Raw genomic sequence first — 19,698 nt, 5'->3', positions numbered from 1 at the left:
AGGAAGAGGAAGGAAGGAAGGAAGGAAAACCTGGACACCAACTCATTCACAAAACCCTCAACCTACAATCTGTCCTGCTTGCAAGATGTGCTGGGGCAATGGTGACTAATGGTGGGAGTGGCCAATCAATGCCTGGTTTAACTTGAGGCCCATACCATAAGAGGGAACCTGTGCCCCAAACTGCCTGAATGGCCAGGAACTGGAGACTGGATAATCTAGGAACCTAGGGTAGAACCTAATACAACTGGGAAAAAAAAAACAATAAAATGATTCCTAATGATATTCTGCTATACTCATAGATTGTTGTCAGTCCAGTTGTCATTGAAGGGGCTTCCTCCAGCAGCAGATGGGAGTGGTTACAGAGAACCACAGCCACACATGCAGAGAGAAAGTCTAAGTTAGAGGTCTCCATTGGGCCCCTTCCCTCGGAGCTCGGGGGAACCCCCACAGAAGAGGGAGAAAAGATTATAAGAGTCAGAGGGGATAGAAGGTATCAGAAAAACATGCCTCATTGAATCAGCTAAGCAGGACTCACAGAGACTGAAGCAGTAAGCACAAAGCCTGTATGGGTATGCACCAGGTCCTCTGTGTATATTATGGCTGTTAGCTTGGTGTTTTGTGGGACTCTTGACAGTGGGAATCAATGTGTCTCTGACTCTTTTGCCTGTTGGGGACTCTTTTCCTCCAGTTGGGTTCCCATCATGTGGTTGGTTGTTATCTCTTGGAGGCCTGCTTTTTTCTGAAGGGAAAGAGAGGAGGAATGAATCTAAGGGAGAGAGGTGGTGTGGAGAAACTGGGAGGAGTAGAGGGAGGGGGAAACTGTAATTAGGATGTATTGGATGAGAGAAAACTCTATTTTAAAGTAGAGAAAAAAGAAAAATGCTAAGAAGAAATTCTGGGCCAAAAGTTGACTTAAGTGGAGAAAGAATCATAGAACATGAATTAGCTATCTTTCAAATGCTATAGAGAAAAATCATTACTCTTAAGAATCTGAGCTAAGAGCGCACTGCGTGTGCGCGCCCTCTGCCTTGTCTGCAGTCCGCTCCTGGTGGGGCCTGTGTGCTCCTTCAGTGCGGACCTGGTGCCTCTTTTGTGAAGCGGCAACTGAGAAGACTCCAGCGTTCGCCATGGCCAACGAGAAACCAAAGGAAGGGGTCAAGACCGAGAACAACGACCATATTAATTTGAATGTGGCGGGGCAGGATGGCTCTGTGCAGTTTAAAATTAAGAGGCATACACCACTTAGTAAACTAATGAACGCCTATTGTGAACGACAGGGTTTGTCAATGAGGCAGATCAGATTCCGGTTTGATGGGCAGCCAATCAATGAAACAGACAAACCTGCACAGTTGGAAATGGAGGATGAAGATACGATTGATGTGTTCCAGCAGCAGATGGGGAGGTGTCTACTAAAAAGGGAACCTGCTACTTTACTCCAGAATTTTGTTATAGACCAGGAATACATTCGCAATTAGAAAGCCGCAATTTGGTCCCACCACATCCTGGTTACTACAGTATAGTTTTCTCTATTCTTTCATTTCCCTGTCCCCATTTCTTTATTGTACATAAAGTAGCTGGTGTATGTGCACAAGCTTTTTTCTTTCTTTCTTTTTTAAACTAAATGGCCAATGTTCTGTTTTGACTGACAGCATGTGGAGGTGGTCTGGGGGAAAGTACTGGCTCTGTGAACATACCCCCTGCTCCATCAGTGGCATGCTCGCTCATCAGCTCTTATCTTTATATTCCAGGGAGTTATTTTGCTCTCAATGTTTTAACAAAAGAACAAAACCACAAAATCCTTGCATGCCTTGTTGGATTGGAGAATTTTAATGTTTTTCATTTGTCATTGTAAAACCAAGGACAATTTTATAACTTTTTTATACGTAGCTGTTACATGTAGGGCAATCTGTCTTTAAGTAGGAATAAATTACTCTTGAACAAAATGATCCTAGATAGTTTTCCCTTCAAGTCAAGCGTCTTATTGTTTAAATAAACTTCTTGCTAAAAAAAAAAAAAAAGAATCTGAGCTAAGTTAACAGTATATGTTAAGGTGTGTTGTTAGTATGTCAAGCTCTCTAAGAAATGATTATGCATTAAATTATGATTTATAACAACAACAACAATAACAAAAAAAACAGCATTCTCAATGGTATCTATTTAAGGGCAAATAATGTGGTAACTTAACTGTACTGTTTGCCCAAAGAGAAGCACGTTAAAATGAAATCAACAATGCCTCTTGAAGTTATGTTCAGAAACATGCCTCTACCTGGTTTCAATGTATTCTAAGTCTATGCCAACATAAAAATGTACTTTTGGACTGCTATTTTGAATAGAAGTTTCTAATAATAAAACTAAGCTGACTTTAAAAAAAAAACTCTTCAATAACATTTATAAACATAGCTATTAAATGAAAATATGACTTCCAAACCTAAAACACAAGGGATTTCTTTAATTTCATATATGCTTCATTGTATATGACATGCAAATAACATAAAATTGAATCTTTTTGGAAGAAAAGGAACAAAATACAATAGAACCCCTAAAGAAAAGTCGCTTGGTAAGTTTGCTAAATTAAGACCTCAAAACTTAATACTACTACCGAGTAGCCAAATGGCTAAGTCACAATTGTTCACAAGACAAAACCTACCTTGTGACAACCTAGTCTTGGTTTTGTCATTTACTTGTTGAAGCAAGTTACTAGGCCTCATTTAATCAACACTACTTACAAAGTCAATCTCTGCTCTTATGTTCTATATGTAGGAGGTAATGCATTTGAAATTAAATCAAGCAGTCATTACAGAAGCTTAAAAGTTTTGAAATGCTTATGGAGAAAAATCAGACATTTTCCCAAGGTAATTTGAGATTCAAAAAGAAACTATTTTAGTTGGTACAGATTCTGATGTTGACATGCCAATGGCTTTTCACCATGGGTCATTGTTTTCCCTTCTGCATCCTCTCCCACCCTGCCTCCACACAGAGCCATGGAATTTGAATCCATCATACAAAATTTAAAATTATTCTCAAAACCAGTAAATGGGATGCAAATCTGGGAACCCCCTATAAGATTTGAATGCATTAAATGATACATTCAAAAAAGTCAAAGTCCAATTATGGACCTCTTCTCTTTCTCCTAAGTCATTCTCTTGTGGCAACAGAAACAGAAAATCTCATTTCCTTATATAATGCCCCTGATTGGTGTGGAATCTAGCAGAGGTTATTTCTCTCTTTCCTTCAACTTAGAAACACAACACATGAAGTAGCTTTCAAACTAACCTGAGGCATTGGTCTGTATATGGTCCAGGAGCCTTACCTGCAAAAGCTCAATCATATACACTTAAGAATCATGTGATTATCACTTTCTCGTGTCCCAACTAGTTAACCTCAGTGAATTATTATGAATTATCATGGGAATCCTGTCAAGCACCTTGATCTGTATAGCTGTATAGCCTGAATATTCTGTACCTTCCTCAGCTCAGCTTCTGGGAGAATATTTTTCTTTCTCTGTTCCATGTTCTGCACGTCTGTAATGAATTCCAAAACCAGGAGACTTATTGCCTCACTTCTCCAATATTTCGATTTGAACTAAGATCTTTGAAACCAGATTTTCCCTCATTAGTCCATTGATATAGGAATTCCAAATATTTTAACTCAGATATTGTTATGCTGAGATCACTCAGCCCCACCCCCAGAAACCAACTAGGAGAACAAGTCCTAAAAGCAAAGAGCCTTTATTCTTACACAAGTTTGCAAAACTTGGACTCTCCATGTGCCCAGTGTAGAAGTGATTGGAGATCCCTGAGCTCAGTTGGAGTTGGGTTTTCATAGTAGCAAAGGTAGGAATAAGGGCTTTCTAAGGTTCAGGACCCCTGATTGGCTGACATTTGTCTAGGAGTGTTCTGGTGAAAAGCAATGAGTGTGTGCTGGCAGGTGATCCTATCTACAATGGTTGGAATGTTAGGAATTTCCTTTGGATGGTCTGTTCCAGGGTGGTGCCAGTTAATGGACTTTCCTGGAACCTGGTACTGGCTGCTATGGCAGCTGTGTAGCCTGGGCCCTGTGTGTGGCCAGGCTGCCCTGAGCCCCACATGGCCTGGGCCCCATTATTTGTGGCCAGGATACCCTGAACCCCACAGTATCACAGGGATAAAACTTGAACACAGAGTAAAAGTGAGAAAGAGTTTTTCTGAATGTCAGTGAACTCAGGGTCATACAAAAAGTTTCAGTATGTTGAACATTCATCCGTTCTAAAACTTCTGATGTTTCTGGAGGATGCAGTACAAAAGAAAACCCTAGGGCTCTAGAATCCCCCAACTTTGCCTGAACTGAAAATGCCTGACCAACTTGAAGCCTTATGCTTGGGAAAGTACATCACTCAGCTCTGTAGCACAATGATGTGGGCTCTAAATAACTCCTATGGCAGTCTGCCTTAGAAAAGAATTCATTTCACAGAAATATTCAGGGATCCATTTTAAAGAGTTCCTGTGAACAAGCAAGAATTGTACACATGTAATATTAGAAAGAAAGAACAAAATGTATGGAGAAATCAAATTTTAAAGGTACTTTTGAGAAACTCAATTTAAGGCTCTGAAAAATAAATCACCATTGTCTATTGCAATCAGAGATTTTTTTGGAGAAGTTTGACTCTGAGGGAATTTCAATTTACTTTGGGAACTTTCACTGAGAATTAAATGGCCATGACAGATATTTAGTGGCATCTTTCTCAGCCAATGAGACCAATAGGATATTCTCTCTACCACTACTACATTCAAGATTATGTTAGAAGTGTAATGATCTGTTCTGTCCCTTTAAGAGACAAGCTACACTCCCTCCCTCCCCTGTCTGCTAAAGCAAGCAGATCTTCCTTCCTGCTTATAGCCTGACTCCCTTTTCTGTCTCTCTCTTCTCTTCTGGTCTCTCTCTCTCTCTCTCTCTCTCTCTCTCTCTCTCTCTCTCTCTCTCTCTCCTCTTCTCCGCTTCTCCTTCCCCCCTCCATAACCCACTAAATAAATATCCAACCTCATTCTGCATGGCATGCCTATCCATCTGTCTCTTGCCTATCCCATGGTTCCCAGCCCAGGACCAGCCTTTGGAAACCTGCAGCATGGTCTCATGGCATGCCCATCTGTCTGTCTCACCTCATAGCCTGCTGCAGTCACTCAGGGAACTGTGCCATCCCTGCCTGGAACTGGCTGCTCTCAAGACCTGCTGCTTGCTGTCTGCCGCCACATGGCCTGCTGCCACCACTTAGAGGCCTGAAGCACTTCTGCCACTGCAGCCACTGGAGATCCCGACGCAATTTTACTTTTACCATTACATTGGTGCCATAAGACTAGAGAGGCTCTTCCACCCCGAGCCCCTCTCCTGAGGTTGAGATCTGGAACCAGGTATTTCTCCACAATAGTAAACATGTTCCATATGCTTGAGTGCACAACACTGGCTTCAATTGGTGAGTTTCCCTCATTCTGCTACGATTGAGCCCTTCACTAACATTTATCTCTGGATTGCTTCCCTTAGCTAAAATCGTGACGGGACTGACCCAAGGTCAGTCCTGCCATGCTGGCACTGCACACTCTTATGGTGCATTTGACTGGGGGCCCAGGGTCCCTCAGTTTTTCTTTCTCTTTTTTTCCTTTTCTTTTCTTTTTTTTTTTGCTGCTGTGTTGCTTGTTTTTGTTTTGGTAAAGGCCACTTGGAGGCCTTGTGGTGTGTCGCCATTTCACAGGTTTTCACAGTTTCAGCTATGGAGCAAGCCATCCATGCCCATCTCCTCTGGGATGGATGCCTTTTAGAGGCCCTAAAACCCCAGGCCTTAATGCCCTAATTCTTCAGCTCCTACCCTCACTCTGCCCATGTCCTGCTGGCTAAACTTTCATGGGAGCTTTCTAACTACTGTCAGTGCACAGGCAAATGGAAGGAGTTTCTTCAAAATGTCTCTGCCACAGCTACTGCTGCCAACAAGATGGGTTGGATTCAAGAGGTGGCTTTTTGCTCCCCTATGCAGCTTGTAGCATGGCAGCTCAGCCACAGGGCAGAACATGCCTCTAGGTCTCTCTTATTATTAAACTTAAAATCCATGCAGCTCAAAAATTGTGGCTTTTCCATACAACATTGATGTAGGAAGGTCATATGTCAATCTATTGATTTCATTGGTTAATAAAGAAACTGACTTGGCCCATTTGATAGGCCAGCCCTTAGGTGGGTGGAGTAGACAGAACAGAATGCTGGGAAGAAGGGAAGTGAGCTCAGGCGCCATGGTGCTCCTCTCCAGGTCAGACGCGATGGAGCAAGCCGCCAGGTCAGATATGCTGAATCTTTCCCGGTAAGACACCACCTTCTGGTGCTACACAGATTATTAGAAATGGGATAAGCAAGATATGAGAGTTAGCCAGTAAGAGCCTAGAACTGATGGGCCAGGCAATGTTTAAATGAATACAATTTGTGTATTGTTATTTTGGGTAAAGCTAGCCAGTGGCTAGGAGCCGGGCAGCAGGAAGGGGCCTGCAGCTCCTTCTACAAATGGCCCCCAGATGTGGATAACTGAATCCACAGAAAACCTGAGAAAGTTTGGGAAAGAATAGAGTAAAGCATGTCTTCTTGGTAGCAGCAATTTCTCAGGTCTGCTCTGCTTGCTAGAGGCAAGCAAGTGCTGTCATCTAAGAGAGGCTTCTTGATTCAGCTTTAGCTGTAAAACCCTGCAGCTCTTTTAAGAGGTTCTGCCACAAAACACTTACATAGTGTTGATGAAAAGCTGAATGCATGCTTTTTGGTTTTCAGCCATAGCAGAATAAACGCTGTGGTGTTTTAAAGTGCTGGCTTTCTGGGCCATCCTGCCAGGACAAACTCTGACTCTTTCAAGCAGGCAGTCTGACTGAGTGAGGTCTGTGAGCAGAATGCTGCAGCTTGCTTGCTGTCAGGGACCTTGAAACGCCATAGAGTTGTGGCGATAAACATGGCTACAGCTGGTATCTCAGCCATGAGGCTGGAAAGCTAAGGAATGGACTGGATTCAGCCACCAAAGCCATGGCTTTAGTACTACTAATATTGTTTGGTAAATTAAAGACTTCTGTGGTCAGAATAAGAGAGATATACAGTAAAGAGAGACTCAAAGATGAAGAAAACCTCTAAATGATTTACAGTGTGTTAAAAATATGTGCAGGCTAAAAGTTAAAGTTCCTAAAGTAAAAGAAGTAAAGAAAGAGAGTAGTTGGATGTAGGGGTACACACTTTTAATCCCAATGCCTGGGAGACAGAGGTAGATTGACCTCTGTGACTTCAAGGGACAAAGGTAGATTGACCTCTGTGACTTCAAGGTGTGGCAGGATATACCTTTAATCCCAATGCCTGGGAGGCAAGACAGACAGATCTCTGAGAGTTCAAGGATAGCCTGGTCTACAGAGTTATTCCAGGACAAAATAGAGAACCTGTCTCAAAAAGTAAAAGTAAAAATAAAAGAAATAGAGGTTAAAATAAAGCTGCACAAAGATGGAAAATACACAGACAATCTTGATACTGTATGCTATTATGCTCTCTTTGAATTGTTTGAATGCTGAGGAAGGAACAACAGCTGCTAAAAGATATTTGTTTATAAATGCTGCTGAACTAATTCAAGATAGATATTTTAAAAATACCTTGACTTCAGAATTTGGATCTAAGGATATGATACTTTGGAAAAGAGATTCTTCTTTTGTTTTCACAGAGGATGAGATCCTGTGGATTGCTCCTATCCCAATATGGTATGATAGACCACATACTCCTGAAAGGTTGCTGTGAACACCCTCAAAAAATTACTTAGCTCAACTGCCAACTGAGAGGAACCTAGCACACAGGTTACACCATGAAAGTTCTGATTAACAGCGCCCCTATTCAGCAGGAAGCAGTTTGGAGAGAAAAAACTGCACCCATGTTCCCAAATATTGTTTATAAATGTTCTTTTACATTTAAAGGGGGGAAAATTATATAGATATGAATAATTTACATTGGTATAAATTTTACTCTATTGATATAAATTTAAGGTCAATTTTGTTATATGTATATGTATTTCTGATATTAAGGTATTGTGATTGTGTAGTTCATGTAAAAATGTAATGTATATAGGTTGTTAATGGATAATCATTAATAATAATCAAGCTTGTAGTCATGTTAGTTAGATTTTCTAGATGTGCATAGATATATTTCAGTTAGATAGGCATTCTTCATGTCTTTCAAAGACTACAGAATATGGCATTTAATGTTTTAATAACTTAGAACTTTTCATGACAATGAGACACGTCTGCTCCTGGCAGCACCAATCTACTTCAAGAGGAAGATGGGCATTGAAGAGGATCCTTATGGAGTTGGTTGGCCATTTGGGCAAGAAACTGCTCTTGCCTGGACTATTGCCTAAACTGGACACAGAGAACCCACAGAGAGAGGACTGACTGCTGAACTTGCCTAAAGGTGAGATGATCTTTTGGGGTTCCTGATTCATGAAAGAGTCTGCAAGATATTGTGCAGGACACAGAAGATAGTGACTGAACTGCCTTTGAAATTTCTTGCTTCATTGAAATGTCTGCTGGATACTATGGGCCTGTAGGCCGAAGATGAATGCCCCAACCATACAGAGGAACTTTGGGATGACTGTCCAGGCAGCGAGATGTCTCTGTCATTTCTAGAGTTTGGAAGTTGCTTATTTCTTGTTTGCTTAGGTAATATTATATACTTCTGGAGTTTTTGGTGGAGTTGAAAAATAGATAGATAGTTATAGTTTTCCATTGTTATGATAGAAGATAAAATAGATGTAAATATTGTAACTGTAATGCTTACTTGATAACTGTTTTGTTATATGTAATTTTGCTATGTTAAAGTTAAAGCCTTCTTTTTTGTTTAAACAGAAAAGGGGGAAATGATGTGGGAAGGTCATATGTCAATCTGTTGATTTCATTGGTTAATAAAGAAACTGCCTTGACCCATTTGATAGGCCAGCCCTTAGGTGGGTGGAGTAGACAGAACAGAATGCTAGGAAGAAGGAAAGTGAGCTCAGACACCATGCTGCTTCTCTCCAGGTCAGACGTGATGGAGCAAGCTGCCAGGTCAGACATGCTGAATCTTTCCCTTCTGGTGCTGCACAGATTATTAGAAATGGGATAAGCAAGATATGAGAGTTAGCCAGTAAGAGCCTAGAACTAATGGGCCAGGCAGTGTTTAAATGAATACAATTTGTGTGTTGTTATTTTGGGTAAAGCTAGCTGGTGGCCAGGAGCCGGGCAGCAGGAAGGGGCCCGCAGTTCCTTCTACACAACATGTGACTGCTGCCATTTTAACATAGGTCAGGTTATCTTACCACCATCTTAACTGAAGCCAGGTGACATCACTACCATCTTAACTGAAAGCCAGGTCAGGTTACCAAGTGCTACCATCTTTACTAAAGTATACCCTGCCTGGTCCCCCAGTTTACTAATGATTTTGTCCCTAAATTCCTCTTGTTGACTCTGTTGCAGTGTGTTTTGCACAGTGGCATGCCTTTGGTAGGGCCCACCAAGAGCTTCCACTTAACCCAATTCCTGTTCGCTCTGTGTATGTGTGTTCATACATGTAACTTAAATGCATCTATGTTTACTGTTAAATGTTATAATTGCCTGTTCATTGTATCTCATTCCAGAATACAAAGCAATAAGTCTCATATTTTAAATTGTTACGTACTTTTAAGTCTCTTACAACAATATGGTATATTTAATCCAACCCTAATTTAAAATATATTAAGCTGTTCTCTTGCTGCAGGAGCTTCTTCCACTCCTTCAGCCAATAGACTTTAAGATACCAGCCCATTTGGGCGTGGTCTCATTTGCTTTAAAAAGCAGAGGTAGCCATGTGCTCACTCTCTTGCTTCCGGCTCCGCTTCTGGCTACTAGACTCCTTTCCTGATTCCACAGAGTGTTGTTGTCTGGGACAGTGATCTGTAAGTTTTTTCCCTTTAAATAAATAACCATTCTATTAATCATAATTCCAAACTGGTGTGGGATTGTTTGTGACTTACACCTTCATTCTCTACTATTGTCAGTTCTGTCATTAACCTTCTATTGCAAGCAGTTTTTTTCTTCTTTCTGTCTTTTTGTGAGTATAAATCTTACCTGTTAAGAGCCAGTACAGTCAAGCTCAGACCCAGCTCTCCAGGCAGATTCTATACTGTAGTTACACTTAATGAACAGCCCTCAACTGTTCAGAGATCTGAGGGATATGGCATTTAATTATTAAAAACTTTTTATAAGAAAAAGAGACAGGTTTGCTCCTAGCAGCAGCACTCTATTTCCTCCAAAGAAGACAGAAGACAAATGGGCACAAAACAACATCAATCTGCACTTTGCTTCAACTGCCAAGAACTGACCACTGGGAAAAATTGCCTTTCATCTAAACCGAAGATCTGCAGACATGGACAGAATTGCTGGAATCGACAGCCTAGCTGCTCAATTCAAGGTAGGCTTGTCTTCCTACAAATTTCTTAGCCCACAGAATCTTCTGAAGCCTGGCAGGTCCTGCGCTAAACAGCAGAAGGCAAATATGACCTTCAGCTACCATGGAAGATCCTGAGGAGTAGCTCTAAGTGCCAACCAAGTAAGTTCTCTGTTGTTTTTTAATCAGTAACTCAAATAAAATTTTATCCTTCTCAAAAATCTCTGATGCAGTTTGACAGCTGAGAGATTTTGTCAGTTTAAAAGGACAGCCTCACCAAACAAATTTCAGTAAATTACAAATTCAAGTTATTAAGGTGTGTATCTGCAAAGTATAAAGCTGAGGACAAGTGCATGCTACCAAATTTCTCTCTCACTCTACCTTCCATACTCTTAAAAATAATTTTCATTGTGCAAAAATATTTGTCACAGGCATTCTGACATAAATATGCTACTGTTTATACAATGTATATGTCTAAAACTTCTGTTTCCACAAACCCAAAGAATTCTTGTGAGTTCCAGGGAGCTTAATTGAAGGATTTACCTTAACCAGGTTAGATACACCCCACTCAATTACCTGGTCCTAATTTTTTAAACTTAACATTATCTGTTCTGCCAATACCTTAAACATGTGTAAGAGACACCAGATGTTTCCATTCCACAAACACTGGACAGGAACAAACAGACTAGCTATGCCAGGATGTGACCAGCACCCAGCTTTCTCAGGTCCCTCTCCCCAAAGACAATGCCCATAAATGAACAGAAAGTAGTCTTAAGAATCTGCTGCCTCAATTCCTATAACCTGTAGTGACTAACCTCCCACCTTTTTATTATAAAAAAAAGATGTGAATGACAAACCATGCCACTCCCTCTCCTGTCCACTGAGGCAGGCAGATCTTCCTTCCTGCTTGCAGCCTGACTCTTCCTTTTCCATCTCCCTCTTGAAGAGGCAACTTCCATCTTTCCTCCCCCACCTCTCTCTGTGTGTCTTTCTCTCTGTCTCTATCTCTGCACACTGATTCCCCAGGCCTGTATACCTCCCCCTCTAATAAACTCCTAAGCAGGTTTTTTGTGTGTTTTGTGTTTCCTTCTTTCTCGTACTAGGTAATTTCAAGAAGGCCCCATTAAAGACAGAAGACAATGGTCAGTCATTTTGAAATTTCTAAATTCACAAAATTTCACTGGATGGCTGAATCAACAAGTCTTCGTGGAATTGAAAAACATAAACCTAGACTGAAAGAAAGTTTTCTTTGTTTTCAGATGAGTGTCCACCAACTGCCAACCACTAGGGATGAACAATAATGGACTATGGATTTCTCTACTCATGGAGAAGTCAGCCAATAATATCTTTTCCTGCCCCCATATGCTAACTTTTAGAATATAATCTTGCTACTCCTTTTTAAAATGCCAGGGAAGATACAAAAGCAACAGTTTGGAGTACAGATGGAGCTGGAAGGGAGAGAGAGAGAGAGAATTTGAGTAGAGATGGCAGAATAAATAAATGAAAAAAAAAACACTATCCCTGTTATGATCTGCTGGCCTGGTCTGTCACCTGGGTACCCTGTTTCTTTAAGAGACAAGCCTCACCCTCTTCCAACCCCTCCCTGTGCTCCCTTTTCTGTCTCTCTCCCAGAGGCAGCTTCTGCCTCTCTCCCTTATCCCCACATCATCCCTTTCCCCCTCCTTTTTTTGCTCTCTCTCCCTGTTTCTCTCTCTCTCTCTCTTTCTGCTTTACTGCTCTTCTAACTTCTCCCCTTCCTCCTTTCCCTTCCCCCTCCATAACCCACTAAATAAATATTCAACCTCACTCTGCATGACATGCCTAATAGGTCTCTGCCTCTCACCCACTGTGCAGCAGCTCCCTGCCTGGGACACACTGCCCCTCCTGGACCACAGGTCCCTCACAGAACTGCACCATTTTATTTTTACAATAACAATCCCCACACCCATATTTACTTATGTCAAGTTCCTTTACTCCACAGTTAAGCATTGTGAAGCTATTCAGAAGTATAAATGGCCTATTCCCCACCAGATCACTGTAGGACCCAGCCATCACAAGCTCAATAGAGGCCTGAGTCTCAGTAGTTTACCCTGAGGCAATACCTGGTTCCAATAAAGACCACAAACTGAGACTACCCAGGCACCACCCTGGTACAAAACATCCAAAGGAAATTCCTAACATTCCAACCATTATAGATAGGATCACCTGTCAGCACACACCCTGCTAATGCAACTTTTCTGCATTTTGCCTTTAAATAATGCCCTCTAGAAGGGCAGGATACCTCCTCTTGCTAATACTGCACCAGTTGTTCTGACAAGGTCCCTGCCAGCTTGTATTGTGCACACAATAAGCCTTGCTTTTGCATTTCGGTGAGTTGGTCTCCCTTGTGGTCTTTTTGGGTCCTCACAGACTGGGCATAACAATCACAAATTACAGAAAATGCCAGTCACTTTGATTATTACAGCCCATATGCCATGAATTCACTAAAACTCAGATCTCCTTAAGTGATAGAAAGCACAGCTTTGTGGAATAAGTGCCAGACTGAGTCCTGACTTGAATGTTCTCTTTTAAATGATGTTAGGCAATTTTCTTAACCTTTTCTCTGTGTTTCAACTCTCCACCTCTAAGGGGAGGGAGAGAGAGGGAGGGAGGGAGAGAGGGAGAGAAAAGTGAAGAAAGAAATTCTCAAATTCTCTTGCTTGTCTTTCAGGGATGCAGTGGGAATTGGAGAAGAGCAACGTTAGTACACAAAGAAACTTCTGGAAGCCATTCATCTTTATATCACAATATTGGCTGGTGATGACATGAGGAATCACAGAGCTACATGCCTAGAGTTTGGCTATTTCCCCATTGGACCTGATAGTGCCTGAAATATTGGTGGCATTTCATTCGCACTAAAACTTCCTGCTCCAGCAAGTCCTACTTGCAAACTATAGTTGATTGGTATTCTTGAATGTTCCTTGTGTGGGAGGTAGAAACTGACTGCTTATTTTAAAAATAATTTTCTAAGAGGGATTAAAAAATAAATTAAAGCCTTTAACTTGGGAAAGGAAGAGAAGAAAAACATCTCATTCAGTGATAAATGTACCAATGCCTTTACTTGTTTTATAAAGCTTTCTGCAGGAAGCTCTGCTACACTCAAGAGACAGAGCCCAGTGAAGCAGGGCTCTGACCTTCAGGTGCTTTTATAGCTCAGCTATCAGGCACTTGGGTTCATAAACCTGCTGCCTTTAGTTTTCTCCACATTTTAAAAGAGATTAGGAAACAGAAATTGATAAAAAGGAAAATGGATAAAAAGGAAAATTAGACATAGCCAAATGGAGTGGGACAACATTCTCCAGTGGCAACTTAGAAACAGTCACGAGACAAAAGCTAGCACAGATGGAAATAAGTATGAGGCAAGCTAACTGTCCTTCCCTGTCGATTGCGTTTGGGTGGGCTACACAGTCTAGGGGTTGTAACCCACCCGGCAATCAGTTATTCCAGGGTCTCGGAGGGGCGCTACCTGGAAGGGAATGAGCTAAGACAGAAGAAGGTGGCCAAGCAGTTTTGTCAAAGCCTCCGTTTATTAGGGACGGGTTACAGTTTATATATGGTAAGGAATGGGGGGCAGGGTACAGGATCTCGCCGCGTGGTTCCGGTCACGTAGCTAGGTTACTTTCGGACGGTTAGGCCAGAAGTCACAAGTTGCCACACCTGGTTCCCTGGATAGCTGGAATGTGAGGCGGGTTCTGCTAAGATTAACAGTTAATTGGGTGTGGGGTTCTCTGCAGACTCCCCAGGGTGATGGTTCCTGTAATGATAGGGGGAAATGGCTCCTGACACTTTCCTAGAGGAAGGAGGCTCTGAACCCCAGCTGTCTTCATAACAAGGGTTTCTACTTTAGAAAAATGGCATCTGAAAGAACTCCCATTTAAAAAGGGAAAAGAATCCAGGTGCAGGAAATTCTCTGCCCATAAGTCCAATCCTTTGATGGGTGTCAAGTGTAAACCTTTCAGATCTTTTCTTTAGAGTTGAGCTCCAGCTCTCATAGCCCAAATTCCTGTTACATAGACTATTTTTGCAAGTAGGAAAAAAAGCTGAGATAGTCTGATAGCTGAAGCTGTCTCTAGTATATCTAGTATATCTAGTATATCTAGTATATCTCCTCTCATACAAGGGCTTCAGTGTAGGAACACAGTCACAGTCCTATTGAAGAGGAAGAGGAAGATGTGTGGTCCTTGTACTGTACTGACGGTCAGAGTAAGTGTAGCAAGCAGCCCATCATAAGTAGATCTATATTGGGTGGGAGTATTTGTCACAGGCCATGCCTAACACTAAATGGTAAGACCACAGGAATTAGATTGGGAGGAGGAATAAAATAGAAAAAAAAAAGGGTACCCTGGGCGTAAACCATCTACAGGCATAGACAGGAAGCACCCTTCCTATGCATACAAATACTAAATAAACACAAGTAACAAAACAACTAAGAAAAAGTGGGCATTCACAAAACACCCAAATAGGTCTGGGGTATAATTCAGTAGTAGGCTGTTTGACTGGCATGTGTGAGACCCTGGATTCCATTACCAGCAGCCTCTAAAACACATTAAAACAAATGGTGAAGGTGCTAGTGAAAAAACTAGTTAGGCAACTGCTAGTAAGGACGCAAGTACCTCCCTCCCTCCATCCACAAGGGCCCTGATATTTGGGCTGCTAGGGAGAAGGATGGATGATGGAATACTTACTATGCACAGGTATCCAAGCTTCACCACTGTCCCCTTGACTGTCTAAACTCAAACCTCCACCTACAGCACTGTGATGGCAGACAAAAGTGACTGTGTCAACTTTACTTCTCCCAGAGTCAACAACTTACAAAGTGCTATGGGATGCCAGGGAGTGGTCACTCCTTAAAGTCATGAATGGAGAACCACATCAAACATGCAGATCTGGCAAACAGTGCACTGCTCAAGAAATGCAGTTCTTCCTCTGGATGAGATGCTGTAAGATTAGAGACAGTGCATTGAGTTGAACTAGTTGCCATCTGAGGATGCCCAACACAATAAACATTTATTATGCTCCAAATAATAAGGACTATGATTGTCCAAGAATATCCTAGTTGCTAAGCAACAGTCCTATACACTTAGTGGCCTCTAAGAAGAAGGCAACCATTACAAATGAAAAGGAAAATTCTACTTATTTATGTATTCATTTATTTATTATTCATTTATGTATATATAATAGATTTATATATTTACTTATTCAATTAATTTATTTGAGACAGGGTCTTGCTATATAAAATAGTCTGGCCTTGAACTCATAATCCTCCTGCATAGGTTCCCAGGCACTGTGATTACAGGCTTGCACAACCATGCCCAAAAAATTTCAAGGTTTTAGCAGTTTCTGATTATCAAATGAGATTTTGGGTGTTAATATTCTAATGGAAGTCTCTGCTCCCAGTCTGACAGTTCAGAACAGCTCATAGATTAAAGAGAATTAAAGCCCAAAACCTCTCTTCCAGCAACAAACTTAGAAAAGCCAAGTGTCTGCTGCCCCCATGTGGCTACAGTCACACTTTGCTTTTAGCAATCATATGAAAGTGCATTTTGCATCAAGATCAATAGCAAAAAGTGAAGCGATTAAGCTTTTTAATTAGTTTGGATAAGGGTTTGTCAATCTTGTTGATTTTCTCAAAGAACCATCTCTTTGTTTCATTGATTCTTTGTATTATTTTCTGTGTTTCTATTTTGTTGATTTCAGCCCTCAATTTGATTATTTCCAGTCTTCTACTCCTCCTGGGTGAGTCTGCTTCTTTTTTTCTAGAGCTTTCAGGTGTGCTGTTAAGTAGCTAATGTGAGCTTTCTCTGTTTTCTTTAAGTGGGCACTTAGTGCTATGAACTTTCCTCTTAATACTGCTTTCATAGTGTCCCATAGGTTTCGATATGTTGTGCATTCATTTTTGTTGAATTCAAGGAAGACTAATTTCTTTCTTTATATCTTCCTTGACCCAGGGGTGGTTTAGTAGTTGACTGTTCAGTTTCCAAGAGTTTGTAGGCTTTTTGGGAGTAGTATTGTTGTTAAATTCTAACATTACTCCATGGTGATCCAATAAGATTGAGGTGGTTACTACAATTTTTTGTATCTGTTGAAGTTTTCTTTGTTACCAAGTATGTGATCAATTTTAGAGAAGGTTCCATGAGGTGCTGAGAAGAAGGTATATTCTTTTTGGTTTTGGTGGAATGTTCTATAGATGTCTGTTAAGTCCATTTGATTCATTACACGTTAGTTCTCTTATTTCTGTGTTAAGTTTCTATCTGGTTGACCTGTCCATTGGCAAGAGAGGAGTGCTGAAATCTCCTACTATTAGTGTGTGGGGTTTGATGTGCAATTTAAGTTTTAGTAATGTTTCTTTTACATATATGGGTGCTCTTGTATTAGGGACATAGATATTCAGTATTAAGACTTCATCTTGATGAATTGTTTCTGTTATGAGTATAAAGTGTCCTTCTCCATCTCTTCTGATTGATTTTAGTTTGAAATTAATTTTGTTAGATATTAGGATAGCCACACCTGCATGTTTCTTAAGTCCATTAGATTGGAAAACTTTTGGCCAACCCTTTACTCTGAGGTAGTATCTGACTTTGAGGTTGAGGTGTGTTTCTTGTAAACAGCAGAAAGCTGGATCCTGTTTTCATGTCCATTCTCTTAGTCTGTGCCTTTTTATAGGTGAAATGAGTCCATTGATATTAAGCGATATTAATAACCAGTGGTTGTTAACTCCAGTTAGTTTTTGGTAGTAGTGTTTCTCTGTTCTCCTCTTTGGGTTATGCTGGTGGGGTATTTACAGATGTCTGTGTTATTGTGGGTGTAGTTAGCTTCTTTGGGTTGAGGTTTTCCTTCTAGTACTTTCTACAAGGCTGGGTTTGTGGATACAAATTATTTAAATCTGTTTTTGTCATAGAATATCTTGTGGAGAGAGAACATCCAAATTTAAAAAAATCAGAAATGAAAAGGGAGTCATAACAACAGACACTAAGGAAATTCAGAGAATCATTAGGTCTTATTACAGAAACCCGTACTCTACAAAATTGGAAAATATAAGAGAAATGGACAATTTTTAAGATAGATACCATATACTAAAATTAAAATCTAGACCAGGTGAGCAATTAAAGTAGACCTATAATCTGTGAGGAAATAGAAGCTGCCATCAAAAACCTCTCAACCAAAAAAAGCCCAGGGCCAAATGCTTTTAGTGCAGAATTCTACCAGAACTTTCAAGAAGAGCTAATTCCTATACTCCTCAAAGTACTCCACATAATATAAGCAGAAGGGTCATTGCCAAACTCTTTTTATGAGGCTAAAATTACCCTGATACCAAAACTGCACAAAGACTCAACCAAGAAAGAGAATTAGAGACCAATCTCACTCATAAACATGGATGCGAAAATTCTTAATAAAATACTTGCAAACCAAATCCAAGAACACATCAAAAAATATCCATCATGATCAAGTAGGCTTCATACCAAAGATTCAGGGCTGGTTCAACAAGGAGGCGGTGGCGGGGAAGAGACAGAAATCTTTAATAAATTAATTAATTAATTAATTAAAACATATAGGCATCCTCCTGGATATTCACCTTCATCAGGCGATGAAAGGAGACAGAGACAGAGACCCGCATTGGAGCACCGGACAGAAATCTCAAGTTCCAAATCAGGAGCAGAAGGAGAGAGAGCACGAGCAAGGAACTCAGGACCNTAATCCAATAAAAATATTTGTTATAGACCTAAACTGATAAATCTTAACAAACGAACCCAAAAATGACTGAGAGACACCTAAAATGTTTGAATATAACATCCTTTAACTGTCAGAGAAATGTAAATCAAAACTCTGAGATTTTACCTTATCCTTGTAAAAACCTGGATAAATCCAGACTCTCCCAGCAGGAAGAGAAAAATCAAAAATTCAGGACTAGCCTTGTGAGGGCACCAGACCTCATTCCAGATGGTTGTGAGCCACCACGTGGTTGCCGGGAATTGAACTCAGGGCCTTTGGAAGAGCAGGCAAAGCTCTTAACCACTGAGCCATTTCTCCAGCTCCCCCAGCAGGAAGAGGAGAATCAAAAATCCAGGGCTAGCCTGTTCAGCAACCCTGCACCAGGAACTGACTGAAGACTGCAATCCTGAAAAACTAGTTTTCCAGCTGCAATTATCACAGTACTGTTTTAGGAACTAGCTGATTATGATCCTGGGAGTGGTCCCGAGAGGCAGGGAGCCGTGCCCCTGAGACCATCACTGGGTTTTTTGAAATTTTTATGACCCTTCTGGACCACGGAGCTGTGGTCTCTTTCCTTAAAAATTCTTTTTCCCCCCGTCATTCTGGGTCGAACTCCTCCCCCACCAACTAAGGCCATGTGCGACCTCAGCAAGGACGGTCTTTGGCGAGCCATGAGGGGGCCGCGCCCTCCCAAGACCTGAGTGAGAGTCTCCCCAGCAGTGAGGGACCTCCATTATGTAAAATTAGGCAGATATCTACCTCAAAACTTAGCAGTACCCCTTTTGGGCCTAAATACAAAGTTGTTTAACCATACCACAAGGACACGTGCTCTGCCTTGCCCACAGCAGAACTACTTTATCATAGCCAGAATCTGAAAATAACCCAAAGGTATCTCTTTTACACCTAGGATAAATGAGACATTAACCTTTTAAAATATCCATGAATACCACAAAATATCTTGGAGTAACTTTAAGCAAGCAGGACAGAAGTTTTTTGACCCGTCATCTCTGCCTGTGAAGGCGGAAATGTTTTTTATTTTTAACCCTTATCACTTGTTAAAAGTATAACTCTGGCCTTTGATAAATTTAGTGAGAGGCCTGAGTCTCAGAAATTTAGCCTGAAGCAACACCTAGCAGCAGGAAAGAACCTCAAGCTGAAACATTACGACTCCCACCCAAGAGCGGGCCGTACAAATGAAAAACTTGTTGGATAAGAATTTTAAATCTTGAAAGATCCCCTACTTTCTTGCGAAAGCAGAAGAAACACAGCAAAAATGACAATTTCACTGAAAGCAGTTTACGGATTCAGTGTAAATGTCCATTAAAAATTATAGCAACATTTCTCACAGAACTCACATACAGACTTTAATGTAAATGTTCATTAAAATTATAGCAAAACTTTTCACAGAACTCAAAAGAACAATATAGAACTCAAAAGAACAATCCCCAACCTTATAAGAAAGAAATAAAAACTCAGGATAGCATAAACAATTCTAAAAATCCTCTGAATGCATCACAATCTTTG

The 19,698-nt window shown here is 40.9% G+C and overlaps 1 protein-coding gene and 1 long non-coding RNA gene across 2 annotated transcripts in view; both read left to right on the top strand.

Annotated features, from left to right (window-relative positions):
• Positions 1 to 19,698, top strand: part of LOC126512902 (uncharacterized) — a 143,199-nt gene that overhangs the window by 93,165 nt on the left and 30,336 nt on the right. The gene's annotated exons all lie outside the window — the stretch shown is intronic.
• On the top strand, positions 1,128 to 1,563 carry LOC126512897 (small ubiquitin-related modifier 2-like). The gene has a single exon (XM_050160964.1). The coding sequence runs from the start codon at positions 1,128 to 1,130 to the stop codon at positions 1,473 to 1,475; it is 348 nt and encodes a 115-aa protein (XP_050016921.1). The 3' UTR covers positions 1,476 to 1,563.

Source organism: Alexandromys fortis, unplaced genomic scaffold, assembly GCF_014885135.2.
Source record: "Alexandromys fortis isolate MF-2015 unplaced genomic scaffold, M_Fortis_MF-2015_v1.1 scaffold_83, whole genome shotgun sequence".
NCBI lineage: Eukaryota > Metazoa > Chordata > Mammalia > Rodentia > Cricetidae > Alexandromys > Alexandromys fortis.
The sequence above is the reverse complement of the archived record's forward strand: the minus strand, read 5'-3'. Positions and strand labels throughout refer to the sequence as shown.